The sequence below is a fragment of the Crocodylus porosus genome, unplaced genomic scaffold (genome assembly GCF_001723895.1).
Source record: "Crocodylus porosus isolate Cpor-Errol unplaced genomic scaffold, CroPor_comp1, whole genome shotgun sequence".
Lineage (NCBI taxonomy): Eukaryota > Metazoa > Chordata > Crocodylia > Crocodylidae > Crocodylus > Crocodylus porosus.
The window spans coordinates 55,038,124-55,056,854 of NW_017728931.1; the positions used below are offsets into that span (position 1 = coordinate 55,038,124).

General features: G+C 43.3%; 1 protein-coding gene across 2 annotated transcripts in view; it reads left to right on the forward strand.

Annotated features, from left to right (window-relative positions):
• Positions 1-18,731, forward strand: part of VEZT (vezatin, adherens junctions transmembrane protein) — a 98,392-nt gene that overhangs the window by 69,783 nt on the left and 9,878 nt on the right. For both annotated transcript variants that reach the window (XM_019545061.1, XM_019545063.1), the window contains exons 8-11: positions 3,134-3,465; positions 5,332-5,525; positions 12,741-12,841; positions 14,463-14,670. In XM_019545061.1, coding sequence (XP_019400606.1) covers positions 3,134-3,465; positions 5,332-5,525; positions 12,741-12,841; positions 14,463-14,670 — 835 coding nt within the window. The remainder of the gene's footprint in view (positions 1-3,133; positions 3,466-5,331; positions 5,526-12,740; positions 12,842-14,462; positions 14,671-18,731) is intronic.

The window sequence follows — 18,731 nt, forward strand, 5'->3', positions numbered from 1 at the left end:
GGGCCAGTGCTTTTCCCTGGTATCAAGTTGCCATCAAGTTGTGTGCTACTTTACTCTCTCCAAACTGCAGAATTCCCCCTACTGCCAAAATACTGCCAGTATCTAGGCTTTGAAATTGCTTGCCTGGCCAAATCCAACCATAGGTTACTGATCCTTGATCTATAGAATAAAACACTTGGCTGGATGCAATAGGATCTTGTGTTATTTGAGTAAAGTAAAAGTAGCCAAACCTGTTGGTGATTAGAAAAGCCAGCTGGTCTAAATATGTTTTGGATTTCTTTTTCTCTGATCCACATGCCTTTTTTTCAGGTAGGTTTTGGATCACACTTTTTTCTCTTTGCAAAGTTCTCTATTCCTGTGTGTTGCCTCTAAACCATTCATTGCTTTCTCTTCATATCCTGGTTGTAAGGACTTCTCTTATGTTTTATAAAGTCCTAAGCTCTTTACTTATGTCCTGCTGTTCTTTCCTTGTGGTTACTTAGCTAACAGCTACCTTTTTAGTTGCTTTTTCCTTTGGCTTTCTTTTTAATAGCAAGCTAAATCCCAATTTTGCATGTAGGGACTGTGGGAAGTTTGTACTATGTAGAGTGCTTGACCTGTGTTTCCACTTCATGCCATTCTGAATGTTTTCTTTAGATAACTGGAAGTCATCTTCTTGAAGTCTTTATAATAGAGAGCAGCAGTGTAGAGACACAGCTGAGCAGCTGGGGCAAAGCAGAAGCAGCTACTTCTGGTTCATGATCACACCCATGAACAGCCACTTTTTTTTTTTTTTGCATCTCCTCCCTAAAGTTGTCACCAGGAGTCCATTACTCTCCACCCCTCCCCACTTAGTTGCACCACTGATAGAGAGGAGTAATCTGTTTTCTGCGTGAATATGTTGCTTGGAGGTTTTGGGGAAGGTGTCACACACTTTTGAAATGATCAGTTACGAGTCCATCCTTCTAGGTACTTATAATTAGGGATCTACTCAATTAGCAATTTCACGGATTTGGCAGAAACTGGAATTGGCCATTTTCCGCCAAATCCACGAAAAAACAAAATTACTAAAAATAAAGTGCTGGCACCCAAGTTGGAACCAGTGGTCTTCCTGGCTGCTGTGGTGGGGCCTCGCAGCCCACTGGGGTGGGAGAGAAGCTGCCAGTGCAAAGGAGAGCAGCTAAGATGATGGCTGTCCTGCCCCTCACTGCTGATTGGCTGAGAGGGCTGCCCATTGCATGGCCCTGCCCCTCTCCACCAATCAGTAGTGAGGGGTAGGGACACATGATGGACAGCCCTCTTAGCTAATCAGCAACATGGGGTGGGGCCACTGGGCCCCTTGGCCAATCTGAGGCTGGTGGGGGAGCCCACTACAATAAGACCATGAAAATGGCAGCTGGCCCTGTGATCAAGCCATGAAATCAGCTTCCTGCCTCCTTGATTTCAGTAGGTCCCTAATTATAATGGTTCTCCTCACTATGGTAACCTGAACGCCATTCTGTGATCATATACCAAATACCTGGTTGCATATACTGAAGTATACTCATATCATGAAGTTCCTTTTAACTGTTCACATACTGTAGTCACCACCAACCATCTGTAGCAGTTCAACATTACTGTTATTAGACATTGTTGCACTTGTGAGTCCTTCCAGCACAGAATCTCCGACACCTCAAACATTCATTAGGAGCTAAGCAATATCACTGCTTTGCAGATGGAGAAATAAGGCCCAGTACACTTAGGTGACTTGATTTGATCAGTCTGTGGTACTTGGGTATAGATCTCTGCCCACAACCCTTACTAGACCAATTTTTCTCTCTTTTTGAGTAGAGACTGCTGTCATTAGAAAAAATACATTTTATTTCTTTTAAAGAGAGGTGGGACTCTATTGGGAAAGTTACTACTGTTCTGCTTCAGATTTCTGAGACATCACAACAGGCTTTGTCTAAACTAAGAAAAAAAGATATCTTTTTCATCAAGGTAGTTAACAAAATGTGAGCTCTTCATTAGCATTTTCTGTAAAATCACGTTATCTGCTCTTGGTGTAGTTTAAGCTGTTCCCCTTCAGGGATCCTGGTTTTCTCTGTTTAAAAATTACAAATGTTCTGAATGTAAAAAATAAAAAAATAAAATGGCAAATTCACATTTTTCCATGATTAAAATGAAACACCACTATATATGTAGGTATCAGTTGAGCACAATGTTTTATTGATACGTTTACAAATTTAAAGCAATTTGGAAGCCTACCAGTGCCTCAGTTACTATAATAAAACACATTCTAAATACCTATAAATTTTGTTATTTTAATTTTGGGCTTTTTATCATGGAAAATTAGAGCTCCCCCTGCCCCCGTCCAGCTCCTTAAAATGAGAAAATCCAAGTTTTACTATTTTTTTCCACGGCACAGGGAAAACCTGGATCCCTGCTTATTATAAATAGGAGTACAACAGAGCATAGCAAACTTCAGCTTTATATCTGAAGTTTAGGTTCCAGAGTAACCCTACAGGATTCATCACTACCAGATCTTCCTTGTACCATAAGTAGAGGGTTTAAAAAGGTTCTATCTTTGTAAATCGGTATAATTTTCTTTTTTTAATGGTATTTGTGAAGTTACTCATTTTGGTACAAGTGAGTCAGCAGTTCATGTTTCTTAGCACCTTGAGTAATTTTTTTATTTATGCCAGTGGATTTGTATTTCAAGATAGGGGAGAGGTATGCCAGTCAGAAACTTAAGTTCTATAAATGATAGTTTGACATTTTGAGTGAAGTCACTCAAAAAGTATCCTGCTATTGGAAGCTTCAGCTATTTTAGTGCCCTAGGGTAGACAGAAACTGTACTAGTATCTACTCAGACTTGCAGATGGACAAAAGTGATCTCTTCTAAAGGGTAGATGTGGTACCCAGGACCTTGAAGAGCCTTTTGTACATAAGTAAGAACATAAGACCCTCTGTGAAAGACTTGACAGTCATATAAAGCATGCAAGATACAAGCTAATGTGATCTGTGATATTCTTAAAAGATGTTCTGCATATGTTCTTAATTTTTCGTGATTCTTGTGTTGTGCTGTGAAGTTGGATTGCAGTATGTGTAGGTATATTTTGGAGGTAGGCTGTGCTTTCCAGGCACACAGTGCTAACCTTTCAATATCTTGTAGGTTCTGTTTCAGCTCTGGGTAGGACAGAGTTCAGAATTCTTCAGACGACTAGTACTGCTGCTGTCTTCAACTAATGCATCCCCTAAGCCCTTGATCACCCCAGAACATTTGCCTCATCATATTTTGTCTGACGTGACTCAAGGTCTACCTCACACTCATGCTGCCTGCTTAGAAGAGCTTAAGCGAAGCTATGAATTTTATCGGTACTTTGAAACACAACATCAGTCTGGATTGGAACGTTCAACCAAAAGGAAACAAAAGTCAAGAGAGCTGAACAGCCTTCATATAGCAGTGCGCAGTTTGCAGCTTCATCTCAAGGCCCTGCTAAATGAGTAAGTATACACGCTGATTGCAAGAAGATGCCCTTAGTGGTAAATATTCAGTCCTATGCCTTTTTAGGTTTTGGTTTACATAGAAGAGCTAAATGTTGTCTGAACCATATTGCTGCTGTTTCTGTATATGCCATAACTCAGCTGAACAGTTAGCTAAACAAATCTGATTTACATTCCGCCATTGGAGGAAGCCAGTTAAGTATAGCATCTCTTGTTTAGTGGGGACAATGTGGGGGGGGGAGTACAATTCTGTAAATTGCACATTTTGAAAAATTATGGAATGAAGTCATTATTAGGAGGTGTTTGGAAACCTCTAGAGGGATCTGACCAGTTAACTTATCTTTTAGTTTAAGTGACTGTAGATATAACAAGTCTGTTCTCTTTCATAATTTATTGATTGAGATGAATGTTTATCAGGGCATACCATATCTGTCTTCAGAGGAGGAAATGAGTGGAATTAGAAGTTTTCATTTGGGAGTGGAGTGAAAGGTTCTATTTTGTACACATTTTGATATGGTGCCCATCCCTGTGGAATCAGCACTCTACAGCTTGATAGCCATCTATATTTTCATGTTTTGAAGCCAGAGTGTATCTGTCCTAGGTGAAATCTGGTATTGTTACATTACTAATCTTCAGATATTTTCTTCCCCCTTGGTAATAGTGAACTTACAAAGCAAGATTCAGGAAAACCCTCCATCTCTTTATTCACTCCCTTTGAAAACACCTGAAAGCATGCTTGTCTTTTGTCTATTTTGCAACAATACTCCAATTATTTTAGATGAAAATTCAACTCATAATAATTATATGTTAAATATTTTTTAAATGCATTAATCAAGCAAGGTTCTTCAGGTACATGTGAGATCTTTTATTAGACCAAATGAGTAGTTGGAAAACAAGTGTTTGCAAGCTTTTGGGTGCAATCACCCTTCTTCAGGAATAGGAAGTCTCTGCTGTTCTGAGACTCAAAGGAATGAAAGAAGCTAAAAGTATGACAGGATGTCAGTGAGAATGTAAATAGGTGGAAATTAGGAAGACAACTGGCAGAGCAAGGAAGGAAGAGGAGAAATGGGTTGGGGGGAGGATCCAAAAGGTAGTAAGGGAGACTGTACTGTAGTAGTTAATAAACACAGAGCATCTTAAATGTAATAATTACCATAATCAAATTGAGGTAAGCCATACATCTCTTCATGTGGAAGTTTTGCTTAAAAATATTGGGACAGCATTATGAATCTATCTGTACCAGCGGTGCTCAACCTGTGGCCCACAGACCAGATCTGGCCCATGAAGCCATGTCATTCAGCCCCTGAAGTTCCCTACAGGTGCATCAATTTGGCATTGGGGGAACAGTGACAGCATTCATTGAGCTTCCACTCCTCGAATTATGGTAATTAATGATGCCACCACTCCACCAGTACCACATTTCCAGTAGCATAACTGAAGGAGGGTAACCAGGGCTGCATGCCACCGCCATTGGAGGTAGTTGATGCTGCCCTGTGCATCATGGCTGCCTCTGGCATGGAGCTTCCCTGCCCCTGTTATGGGTAGGGGCAGTCCATGGCTGGATCCAACATGGGGGGGTTGGTCAGTGGTATCAATCCATGGTCAAATTTAGCACTCAGAGTTGGTCCATGGGCATGATTTAGCTGTGAACCAACCCTGGGAGCCAACGTGATCTGGCCTCTGAATCAGCACCATGCATCCAGCCTGTGGGGCTGGATGGGGTGGGTACCACAGGTCTACACCTCAGTTCAGTAATGTGGTGGAAATAAACATAAAGCAGGGCATAAATTAACTTAAAACTTGAAGAAATCTTAAAACACAGATTCAGATATGTTAGTATGATATTTTCCCATCCTTTTCACTTAGGGTAATAATTCTTGAGGATGAACTCGAAAAACTCGTTAGCTCTAAGGAGACGCAAGAACTACCAACAGAGGCATGTCAAGTTCTTGAACAAAAACTAAAATTGATTCAGCCACACGTCCAAGCGAGCAACAGCTGCTGGGAAGAGGCCATTTCTCAGGTGGAAAAAATGGGTCGAAGAAACCCAGACATAAAAGGTACTTTAAGAGGTCTTCTAGTAACCATTTAATTTACCTGGTTAACTAAATATGTGAGTTTTGTTTGCTGAAGTTCTTGTTGCTTATAGTTTTACAAAGTGTCCAACTGAAATTAACTCTATTTAACATTATTAATAATTATTATTTCTGAGGGCTGTAAAGTTTGTTAGGCTCTTAAATTCAGGTGGCACCAAATTGATAATATAGCTCATATTGTTTATTAGTGAGCTGCTTTTTTCCCAGGGAAGGATGAAAGATCAAGATTTTGATCAGTGCACCCACAGATTTTTTTAATATTAAGTCATAGATTTAATTGCCTAAAATAGCTTAAGTTGGAGAAATGACTTGCTTGTCTTTCCCCAAAATATTTGAAATTGTACAAGATGAAAGAGATCAACATATGGTAACCATTCATCTACTTTCCCAGAAAAGCAAAAAGATTATTTTGGGAAGGAAAAGATGATATAAAATAATATGTAAAAAATAATGTGTAAAATAATATGCGACAGGCTCCATAGAAAGTATCAGAGTTAGCCACTAGAATCTGATGCCTAAGATTTTGTCATGCTTCCAGTCCACATTTGTGAATGCAGCTTGTTTAGATGCAGGGGTAGGGAGAGAGTTTTATTTCAAGGCATTTTTATTTAAAATTTGGAGAGAGAATGGTTGACTTAACTGACAGTAAAGTTGTTGACGGTATGGCTAGTTTATAGATGAGTAAATCAAATTGATTTCTGTAAAGAAATAGAGGGTTTCAATAGGACGAGCTTTAGAACCCTGCTTCTAAGTTTTAATAGCCTATTCTAATGCAGGACCCCTTGTATTTTGGGGGGTTCCTATTTTAAATCCAATTTTAGCAAAACTCAAGATGTAATTTTGGGGGGGATCTAGTATGTTATATTTCACTTTCAGTTACTATCCTGGAACTTTTCTGGAAATCTGTTAGTTTTCCATGTGTTTTGTAATAAGTACTCTGATTTAGTTTTTTGGAAGCTGTTTAAAAAAATAATGGTGTGTTTTGACTTTTTTTAGACTTTGTTGGTATATTCCTGCTTGGTTCAACTTATGTGAACTAAGAACCTATCAGCCATGCATGTAGGCATGTCCTTGTTTCCATTTCCTCTTTACTTTATTGCTCTTTAAAGGTAATATGACTTTGGCTTATTACAGGTTAGCATAAACTGTGTTTTTAATGTCTCTTGTACGTTTTAGAAAGGTGATTCCTGTATAGATAGATATTTGCTTGCTGAAATTATTTAAATTGTATTTTGTTTTTAATATCCTTTGTGGAATGCCAAATGAGCCTTTTTTGGTAATGGTAGTGGAGAGACCTCCATGGTAAAATAACTTGTTGAAAAGAATACCTTGTTGAATTTTGATGTCTAGCACTTTTTCCTGCAATAGATGTTAAACTACATCTGTCCCTGTTAGGAGCAGTGAGACATTTTCAACATCAGTTTATGGGGGGGTTTTAGAAGGAGAACCATTTTTGACACTTGAGATCCAGCCCTTGGGGACAAACTCTATAATTTATATACTGTGCATAAGTGGCAAACATCTATGTATTGTAAAGTTCTGCCATGTTTTGTTATATAAATTTAGTTTTTTGCTTCTCCATCTTTAAATGTAAATTGTAATCAACATTTCAATTTATTTTTTCCATGGGTCCAGTCCTAGATAGATTGGTGCCCTAGGCAGCAATAGTGCTTGGGTTCTCTTCCTGCATCCCTGTTTTGCCTGGCTAGCATATGAGCATGTGGTTGTCTCTTCTCTGGTTTCGTAATGAGTACACTGTTTAAAGGAGACTGCTGGTTGACTGCTGTGGAGGAGAGGGTCCCATGTTAACCTGGAACATAGTGAAGAGTGTTATACACTTAGTCTCAGCCAATTATGAAAATGCCATGTGGGGCTCTCTATTATCTTAAATATGGAACCCTAGATGGCTGCCTTTCATCTGTCTAGTTCTGCATATCCTTATGTTTGGTATTTAACTGTATGGATTCCTGTGTCAACACATAGGGCCTTGTTACATGGTAGTTTTGGGCAGCTCCTAGAGCTCTTAACCCCTGGATTGTCTTCCCAGTAACACTTTAAAGTGGTGTTAAGCAATCATGGGCTAGGGACAGACATGACACAAACTGGTGTAAGTGATCAGAAACTAGTTTAAACCTGTAACAGAACAGATGTTCAGTGCACATAAACCAGTTTGAAAATGGCTGAAACACATTTGAAATAAACCTGGTTGAATGTAGTATCAGACTTAGCTGATTTGGCTTAGACCAGTTTATGCAATGTTTATCCCAGACCCCTTGCTCGTTTAAAATAAACCAGACACCCCCAGCATCCTGGCATGCTCTCTGAGTTGGGTGGGGCTTTCTGCTCCACAGCAGGGCTGCCCCCCCCCCCGCCTCTTCACTCCCTGGCTGGAGCTCTGGCAGAGACTGCAGGCATACCAGGGTGTGCCTGGCTTCTCCCTGCTCTACCTCCCCACCCCCCTTGCTGCTGAAGTAGGAATACCCCCTTCCTCCCTCCCATGTCCCACAGCATGGACCCCAGCCCTACAGACCCTAGGCATGTGGTATGCTAGGTGTCTGTGTGTGTGTCTCCAGTTTCACTGGGACAGGCAGAGACAGAACAAGAACAGTGACCACTTAAGCTTTTTGGAGATAATCAACAGGTTATTTGGAAAGCTGTTTAAGAAGAGTTTTAACTAATGAAGAGAGGCTGTTATTTTGCTGATGGGGTGATAAACACTACTATCAGCTCCGCTGGCTCGCTTGCCTGTCAGTTTGCTACAGACACTGTAAAGAAGTAGGGAGATTGAAAAGCTCTGTATCATCAACAGATGCATGCATTGCACACACACCCTTGCTTCAGAGTGCTAGCAGGGGGCTGGGGGCTGGCAACACTCCCACTCCTTGAGCAATGAGTGAGGAAAAGCCTGGGATGGTGCAGGCAGACCTTTCTGATCAGAATGTCCTACCGGGGCCTAGTCATGGCCCCTTCAGCTCAGTGGGGTTGCTCTAGCACCCCCGGCTTCTAGCTCGAGCCACTGCAGGCATGTGTCCAGTTACAAACCAGTTAAGCCTAACCAAGTTATAATAACTTGCAAAGATTGAATCAATTCAGGCTCAGGCTTTTTGAATGTCTGTCCCTGGCTATTATGCAGCTCAAAGTTACACCACACCAGAGCAGGATTATCTCTGATCCCTACCACCCAACTCCTGTTTCATTAAGGTGTGGCTATTCCCTACAGATGTGCTGCCTAAGTTGAAGTCCTCCAGTATCCCAGGATCTCCTCCCCCCTTCCCTCTCCTCCATAGAGCAGAGACAGAAGCTTGTCCTGGCTCACCAGCCCTCTAGTGGCAACTCACAGCTACAGCTTCTAATTCTGACCCTTCTCACCAGCTCTCTAGTGGCAAGCCACATCTGTGCAGGTGGGGGGCAGTCAGAGGTTTGTAAATAAGGGCATTTATATACATGCTTGCTTGCAGCACTTGTATGTGTATAAATAATGAAATGCATGTCAGCACTGAAAAAATGGCAGCAGCGCACTTTTGAACTAAAACACATTGAAGACGTTTTAGTTCAAAAGTGCAAATGCATCAGCTTGTGTGCGGAGGATATTCAGTTAATCGGCCCTTGCTAGATATCATTGAACTGACTAGATGTTTCCTGTCCTAAATACATACTATATTTCCTATACTTGTATATGGTACCTACTAAGTTTTATCCTTCTCATCAATGTGTCTGTTGTTAAACCTGTCTGATTGAATATCAGTCATCATATGTATTCTTATCAGCTCTGTATGGATGCTGATGCCAATGTAAGTTATCTTGTGTGATAATTATTACAAAAATTCTCCAGCTTCTTCTCTGATCATTTCTGCTGGTCTTTTTATAGGACTAGTTCTATTAATCACCAATACTGTCAGGAGAGGAAGTGTTTTTTTATTACCTGCAGGAAAATTCATTTCTACTAAAATATATCACAGTGATTGATTCATTGAAACTCATGGGCTTATTCTTACTCTAAAGCTTGTTCTAAACCTTTTAATGGACTGCTCTCTCCCCATATCCCTTTCTTATACAACAGATTCAGTACTTGAGTCTTCACATTCTGGACCTCCAATCATCTGCTTCTCCTTGTACAAGATGGAATAGCTTATTTAGGGTTAGCTAAGGCACTGCATGAACTTTGTTTCTCTGGATTCTTGCAGATATATACATCTGTTTTAGGTATTTATAAGCAAGACCATAATGCTCTGCTGTTAACTTCCTGGATTTTGCAATGTTTTAATCCATCAGACAGGAAATTCAGCAACTGTAGCAGTTTAAAAATAAAATTTAACCCCCACATTTTTTAAATAAATTGGCTACAAAGCTATATTATACAGCAGGTACAGTGACCACTGCTGTTTGTTGATGCATATTCCTATTTGGTTTTATGCCCCACCCACAGTTTTAGTTTTTCAGCATATAGATTTATAAATTTAGAGAAGTAGTTAGCCATGTTAATCCAAAATCAGGCAGAAGGCAAGGCAGGATGGCACCCTGTGCCCCTGACAAATGTCCTTTCCATCAAGCAACTGGTAATATCACTCACTGGAAACATTGTGCCATGTGCCCTGCTTCACATTCACAAGGTAAGTTATCCAGAGAGGAAGATGTGCCTTAGGAATTTGCTCTGTCAGCTCTCTCCAGCAAGTGGAGCTGGAGAGCTGCTGACAGGGGCTATCATCCATGCCTTTAGCTGTGCTGAGATTGAGAAGTCAGCTAGGTTCCTTCTGCGGGAAGGAGCTGCTCACCTGGCCCTTATGCAGGTCTAGGAGATCTATGAAAAGTGCAAGCAGTGAAGGGCAGGAACCCCAGGGCTTGAACTCTCCAGCAACCTCATGAGGTGCTTTTTCCCATCTCTTACCTGTCAGACAAGTTAGATATGTTACTTGAATGTTTGTTTACACTCTGGCTTTCATGGAGAGGTGCTAAATGGCTTCTTAAAGAAGCAGTATTGAAAGCTGGTTGGAGAAAGGGAGGAAGGGGGTGAGTCAAGACATCTCTTGCCGCTGTGGTCTGTGGCAGCAGAATTATGTCCCTTGCAGAAAGTGGGGGAAGGGGCAGGGAGCAGTCCATCCTGGGATGCTGGAGGACCTGCTTAAGCACTGTCATCTTAATAACCTGCCACAAGTTCAAATTAAAGTGTGATACAAACAAGCTGCAAAGATGGTGTATATTTTACAAATAGCATCTTTGAGGCTGGATCACCATTTTTTCAGCTTTGTTATCAGGTGGTATATTGTTTGAACATTGTGACATGTTACAGTTTATTGCATGATTAACAGTTGTAACACTTGCCAGGGGCTTTAGAGGCTAGCTGATTCAGAGAAGCATAAGCTTTTGTAGGGGACAGCTAACTTCATCATATAAACTGAGAATGTGTTACTATATCACATAAGAGGTCCAGGGAACAAATTGATGCTTTTAGCAACTGACTAGATGGTAGTAGCATCAACCCTAGCCCCCACTGTCTTGTGGGTACTCCTTGGTTGGAAAAAGGCTAACAGGCATCACTCTGACAGAAGTCTGCCCTTGCTTAGGCATTAGGCAGTCAGCAGCGGTTCTCATCTGTTGCTCTCTGGCAGAAGCTACAACTATTGAGGCACTGACTATCTGGACTCGGTCTGGCTTTTGGATTCTGTGTCAGTGGTCATAAGGGGGGATGGTACATCTTGGGCAGTCTCCACTCCTCCATACTCTTTCCTTGGCATATGTGTTGAAGGTCTTGGTGTGATGATCACAGGACTTGGTACAAGCAGGTTTATCAGGGACCTGACTAGACCTCTTACATGTACACCAAGATCCAAAGGATTGACCGTGGCCTGCTAGATGGTAGCAGCAGCTTTTGGTGCTTGAAGAGGTACAAGAAGCATTTTCAGGGTTTTTTGGCATAAGCATTTAGCATAATTTCTTTCTAAACTGATCAGCAATGAAGTAGCTAACACTGTTGTCATTTATGTTGTCATGCGTTAAACTTCAGCAATAGCTTCCCATTGACATGAAAAAAACCAGCTGTCATCTTAGTTCTCTTGGTCCACACTGCAGACTCAGGAGGTTGGAATTACATTGATTACATTCACAGATTTCATAGACATTAGGACTGGAAGGGACCTCGGAAGATCTTTGAGTCCAGCTGTCTGCCCCAGGGGCAGGAAGTCTGCAGGACTCGTAGGATCCCAGCAAGATAAACATCCAAGTGTCTCTTGAAGGCATTCAAAGTAGGTCATTGAACCACCTCTGTCGGCAGTCTATTCCAAATCTTGGTGGTTCAGGCAGTAAAGAAGTTCTTCCTTATGTCCAGCCTGAAACGGTCATGGTGGAGTTTGTGGCCATTCTATTTTGTCATCTCTTGGGGCGAAAATCGCATCTCACTCTTCAGGTTATCTTCTAAACTTAAAGGAATAGGAACGTAATTATTTTTTTTCAAGAGAACATGATTAGTTGTGGGACAAAAAGGCCTTATGATTTACCACAGTGGCCACTTGTATAAATTAATTCTACTATCGTAGGCATTTCTATTCTGTTCATCTTTAGAATGTCTAGGCCCCAAATTTACTCCAATCCCATTGCTAGAGGAAATGCAGTGAATTGAAGTTAACGTGAAAATGTATTTTTCTTTCTACTGACTGTCATAAGTCAAGTTAAACACATTAATTGATGTATTCAAGTGCAAAAGAATCTCACTGTATTTGTAAAAGTGCATTCTGCATACCTGTGCAGTGGTAATACATTAAGTGCAGAACTGTGGGCACATCTAAGGAGTGTCATCTGCTCTGGACCAGCACTCCTATTGGGAAAGCATTCCAAATATAAAGGATATAGAAGAAATTCTTGTTAACCTCTACATGTATTTCATTTCAAACTTTGTCAATTCTTATGATTTGGATAACTGGAAAAAAAAAAACGTGGCAAACCCCCCAGTGCTCTGAACTTAATGTAAAGTAATGTAAAATGTCTGCCAAGTTCCTAATCATTCTTGAAAGGTATCGTCAAACTTTTAGTAAGCTAGTTCTTATAAGTTGCTCAGAAAAGTAAAAGTGTGTTTTTTGTTTAAGTTGCATTTGAGTTATTCTGCAGCAAGCAGTACCACACTGAACTGCTGAAGTTCAGTTGCTTATTCATTTCAGCACTTCATCCATCTTTATTTATTTCCTCAAGGTAAACCTGAAGTATCTTTTGATAACACACACTGTACCATGCTACCTTTACTACAGTCCACCCTGCACATAGAGGACAAAGACCCAGTCCCTGAAGAGCAGGTAAGAATAAATAGAAGCTTTCAAAATATTATGTATGGGGTTTTCTTAGTACTGATGTTTTTCTTGTCCATTTCATTTTCAGCTGCTCAGGCACTGATCTTACCTTACTCAATAAGGCAGGCATGGTGGGCAGCTAATGATACATTTCTTAAGTGGACTTGTGAGAGATTCCATCAGCATATGCGGTGAATAGAACTAGTATTGAAATATATGCTGGAACTCCCTGCCCCAGAACAAAGAACTTAACAAAGAAATTCATTTGGAATCTAGCTGCTTCATGTGCCAGCCAGGAAACAAATAAAGGCAACCAAAGAAAAGGAAAGTGATAAAGGATTCTTATTTGTTCTACCCCAAGTCATAGCTGTCCAACTGGTGGGCCACAGGCCACATACAGCCAATAGAAGTTAACATGCTGGCTCCTTCCTGGCCACCACTCCCCCCATTGCTCCTGCTGCTTCAGTGGCTGGGATCTCCAGGCTCCAGCTCCCTCTTCTGGCTCCTGGGGCAGAGCAGAATTGTGTGAGGGATCTCAGGGAGGAGATCAAGCTGCCTACATTGCATGTGCAGCAGGGACAGCCATTCCGCCTGTACAACACACGTCAGGGAGCAGCTACACACATGGCAAGTAGCCCGCACAGCATACATCCCTTAGATCTGCACAGGGCTGGATTTAGGCATAAGCTAAGAAAACTTCAGCTTGGGGCCTCTAAGCGGAAGTGACCACGGACCGGCAAACTGGGGCTCTGCAGAGCTGGCCAGAGAGGCTGTGACTCCTCCCACAGGGCCTGCAGCAGCTGCAATTGAGGTTTGGGCACACCCCCTCCCGCTGCGGGGTGGAGGTATCTTTACCTGTGTTCCAGCTGGAAATTCCAGCCATGGGCCTTCATGTGGTGGTCCACAGTTTGCCGGGCTGCAGCCGCTTCCAGTCCACAATTTGCTGGGCCGTGGTATAGAAAGGTTGGGAACCCCTAGCTTAGGGCCCCACCAGCCCTTGATCTGCAGCTTGCATAGCATGCAGCCCCTGGCCACCCAGAAGTTGGACAGCCCTGTCCTAAGTAGTCTTAGAGGGTTTATATAATCTCTTCACTTTGGGACAATTAAGTTATGCTTTACCAAAACCAATTTTGGGTTGTTTTCTTTCACCTTAAAGACATGACTGTTTTGCATACACAGGGTTCATAGATTCATAGATTCATAGATGCTAGGGTCGGAAGGGACCTCAATAGATCATCGAGTCCAACCCCCTGCATAAGCAGGAAAGAGGTTTTTGAGAGCACTGCAGCAAAGCGCAGCCCACCCATCCACTCCTGCTCCACTAAACCCAGAAATGAGGCTGTAAAACCATTCTGAGTGCACCCCTGCATCTGGTCTCAGGATGTTTGTCTCCAGCATGCCTGGGAGTGGCTCCAGGGGGTGCTCTCAGGACATCTTCTGTACCTTATTTCTGAGTTTGGGATAGCAGGAGCAGATAAGCAGAGTGCTACCTTGGAAATACTGCAGAAGCAGATTAGACTTGTCTAGCACGGCCTCATCTGGAAGCTAAAGATTGTACAGCAACTCTTAGAACTAGGCCATGGGGACTCTTCAGGTGAAAAAAAAAACTTTATTCTTTTTCCTCCAGGAATTGGAAGCATATGTTGAAGATACAGATATGGACAGTGAATACAGAACAGATGACTTTTACTGCTTTTCCCAGGAAGAGAGGGAGAGACAAAGACATGAGAGGGAAGAGTCTAAAAGAGTATTACAAGAACTGAAATCTGTGTTGGGTTTTAAGGCTTCAGAGGCAGAAAGGCAAAAATGGAAGCAGCTGCTATTTAGTGACCATGGTAAGCATTATTCTTGGTAAATTAATGGCACTCGAAGGAAGGGTGTATGTCTATTTGCAGTCAACTTCTGACTGCGTTGCTAGAATGCAAACTGTGTTCAACTGTAGTAGAGGCTTTGATAGATAGATTTCATAGACATTCAGGCTGGAAAGGACCCCAGAGGATCATCGAGTCTAGCCCCTTGCCCCAGGGGCAAGAAGTCAGCAGGGATCATAGGATCCCAGCAACATAAGCATCCAAATGTGTCTTCAAGGTGCTCAAAGTGGGTGCTTGAACTGCCTCTGGCGGCAGTCTATTCCAAACCTTGGGGGCTCAGACAGTAAAGAAGTTCTTCTATACGTCCAGCCTGAATCGGTCATGGTGGAGTTTGTGACCGTTTGATCTTGTCATCCCTTGGGGCACTCTGGTGAACAGACATTCCCCCAGATCCTGATGAACACCCCTGATAAATTTATAGGTGGCCACCAGATCACCCCTGAGCCTGCGCTTTTCCAGGCTAAAGAGTCCCATGGCTCTCAGCCTCTCATCGTAAGGGGAGAATGACATCCGGGGATTTGCTTGAGAAGCATCTATGGATGCAAGCCAGCGTTTTGCTTGCTTTATTATCTGCAGCATCACATTGAAGGCTCATGTTCATCTTGTGGTCAATCATGACCCCCAAGTCCCTTTCATCTGTAGTGCTAACCACTATAGCACTGCCGAGCCTATAAGGATGCTGCAGGTTTTTCCTCCCTAGGTGGAGAACCGTGCATTTTTCAGTGTTGAATACCATCAGGTTCTCATATGCCCTTTCATGAGCCTGTCAAGTTCTGCCTGGATCACCCTCCTATCCTCAGGTATAGATGCTTTACCCCAGAATTTGGTGTCATCAGCAAGCTTGGCCAGCCCGCTTCTGACACCAATGTCCACATGATTGATGAGGATGTTAAATAGTATAGGCCTCGAGGGACCCCATTGGTGACCGTGCACCAAGACGATTGACTTCCATTCAACCACCACCCTCTGGCTCCTGCCGCGGAGCCCGTTCCCCAGCCAGCAGATCGCAGTGAGGTCAAGGCCACAGTTAGCCAGTTTTGCCAAAAGGCGATCATGGGATACCAGATCGAAGGCTTTTTTGAAGTGAAGATATACGACATCAATCTCTTCCCCCTTGTCCAGGGGATATAGGTCACCTGGTCGTAAAAGGAAATGGGATTGGTCAAGCAAGACCTACCCGCAACAAACCCGTGCTGAGTATCCCTCAGGATATTGCCATCAACTAGTCTGTTAAGGATGGCCTCTTTAATCTTTTCCAAGACCTTCCCCAGGATAGAGGTCAGGCTGATGGGCCTGTAGTTTGTCGCATCCACTTTCCTCCCTTTTTTGAAGATAGGTACCACATTGGCCTTTTTCCAGTCTTTGGACACTTCACCAGAGCACCAGGAGTTCTCAAAGATATGTGCCAGGGGCTGAGCTATGATGCTTGCCAGGTCCTTGAATACCCTTGGATATAAACCGTCAGGACTGGTTGACTTGAAGGTGTCCAGCCTGTCTAGGTGTTCCTTCACGTAGTCAGCTTTGATGGAAGGCAAGGAATCTCCCTCACTCTGGCCACCCTGAGCCACAGTGGGCAGGGGCATCCCATGGGACTGGTGGAAAAACTGATGCAAAGTACCCATTAAGCAAGTTTCCTTTTTCATGGGTGTCGGTTGTCAGTTGTCCCATCTGGTTTAGCAGGGGTCCAACATTGCCCCTGTTTTTCCTCCTGCTCCCCACATATCTAAAAAAGGACTTTTTATTGTCCTTGATATTTGTACCTAGCTGGAGTTCCATCGCAGCCTTGGCTTTCCTGGTTTGCTCTCTGCAGGTCTGTACCAGAGCAGAGTACTCTTCCTTGGTGGTGGTTCCAGTCCTCCATTCTTTGTAGGTCTTCCTTTTAAGATGCAGGAGGTCCACCAGTTCCCTGGAGAGCCAATGGGGCTGCTGTGCCCTTTTGTTGCCTTTCCTCTGAGACGGGATGAACTTTGCTTGCGCATCCAGGATTGCTCCCTTGAGGAGCAACCACTCGTCCTGAACTCCCCTCCTGTTTGGGTTGTGGTCTTTTAGGACCTCGCTGACAAGCCTCCTTAGCTTGTCAAAGTCAGCTTTCCTGAAGTCGAGGACTTCTGTGTTACTGACTGACTTGCCAGCTTTACAGCAGATGGTGAAGGTGATCAGCTCATGGTCACTGTCACCCACCTTCCCTTCCATCATTAGGTCGCTGATTAGGTCATCCCTGGTTGCCAGAATGAGGTCAAGCAGCATCTTACCTGTCGTCGGCCCGTAGACTTCCTGCATTAGATAGAGGTCATCCACACACGAGAGAAAGTTTTGTGACCGCTTGGATTTGACTGAGCACTCCTCCCACGAGATGTCTGGGTAGTTAAAGTCTCCCATGACAATCATGCACTGGGAGTGCGTGGCCTTGGGTAATTCCCTGGCAAACTCCTGGTTAAGGTCTTGACCCTGGGTAGGGGGTCTGTAGAAGACTCCCACTATAGTATCCCCTGTGCCGTGTTCCCCACGGATTTTAACCCAGGGGGGTCTCAAGTCACCCACTGTGGGTGCCAATGTCGGCTTGCAGGGATGCGTAGCTTTCCTTGGCATAGAGAGCTATACCTCCACCACGTTGGTCTACTTGATCCCTCCTGTACAGGGTATAGCTGTCTATACCCGTGGTCCAGTCATGGATGGAGTCCCACCAGCTCTCTGTTATCCCTATGACATCATAGTTATTTGCGTTTAGCAGGAGGACAAGTTCCTCCTGTTTATTCCCCAAGCTCCTGGCATTTGTGTATAGGCATGCAAGTGTCCCCTTGGGGCCCTGGCCTTGCCTACAGATAGTTCCAGGGCTGGGGCAGGGGTGGGCTCCCTCAAATGACTTGACCTGCTGCTTTGCAAGGGTTGCTCAGTGGGCTAGCAGTGGCAGTAGTCCCCCCCCATCCCCTGGCAAGCTTAGCTTAAAGCCCGGTGGAGCAGGTCAGCCAGTCTGGCTGAGAAGAGCCTCCTCTCCAGCAGAGAGAGGTGGAGGCCGTCCCTTCCCAGCAGCTCGCTGCCTCTCTCACCAAAGAGCAGACTGTGGTCATGGAAGCCAAAGCCTTCCCAGTGACTTTATTTGCTACTCTATGACTCTAAATTTGCTACTCTCCATCTTCCTGTGTGGCTTTTTAGCATCATTACACTTCCTGATTAAAGAACCAAAGAAACTCTGAGATGAGAACAAGGCTATTTACTTCAGCATGCTAAGAATTTGATTGTTGGCCCATAGATGGTTTTAAGCATAGCATAGAGAGATCTGTCACCAAATGAAGTATGCAGCTCAAGCTGACTTTCTTTCATTGCTCATCACCAAATCTGTGCTTGAGGTGGAGAGCAAATTGTAAAAGTTGTACATCTTTGTTAATGAAAAATTATTTTTATTGGTTAAAATAATCCTTTGGAATTTTACCCCGATTCACAGAGATCTGTAGATTAAAATGAAAGGCTAGACCTTCATGTACTTTTCCATAAATTTAAGTCCCAGTAAAATTCTAAAACAGAAAATATATGCTGGTGGGTATTGGTTCCCATAAAAGTGAGAGAGAATATATATATTAAATGAGTTGGGTTTCTTTAATATGCATTTTGTATATATAATACACAAACATTATAGTATATAATATTATAATACACACACACACAGACACACACACACACATATTATAATACACACACACACACAAGCTAACTGCCCATCAAGAATGACAGATTTCACGAGTGTTCACATGGCCCCCCCTTGCCCTTGCTCACCTTTTTGGGCCGGCCATCTAAAGACTTCCTCCACCGCCACCGCTGTGTCCTCCAGCCTCTGGTGTGGGGGCTCCCTCCCCCGCCTGCCTCTGCCTCTGCCTCACACCAGGGCTTCCCCCTGCTGCTCCTCCCCACCATCTTCCACTCCCTGCTGGCTGATGTCAGGGTTGGGTGGCAGGGGGGTGCTGCCACCATGAACCCCTTCCTCTCCCCACTTCCCTCCCTCCCCACCGCCTGGCTCTGACAACAGATGC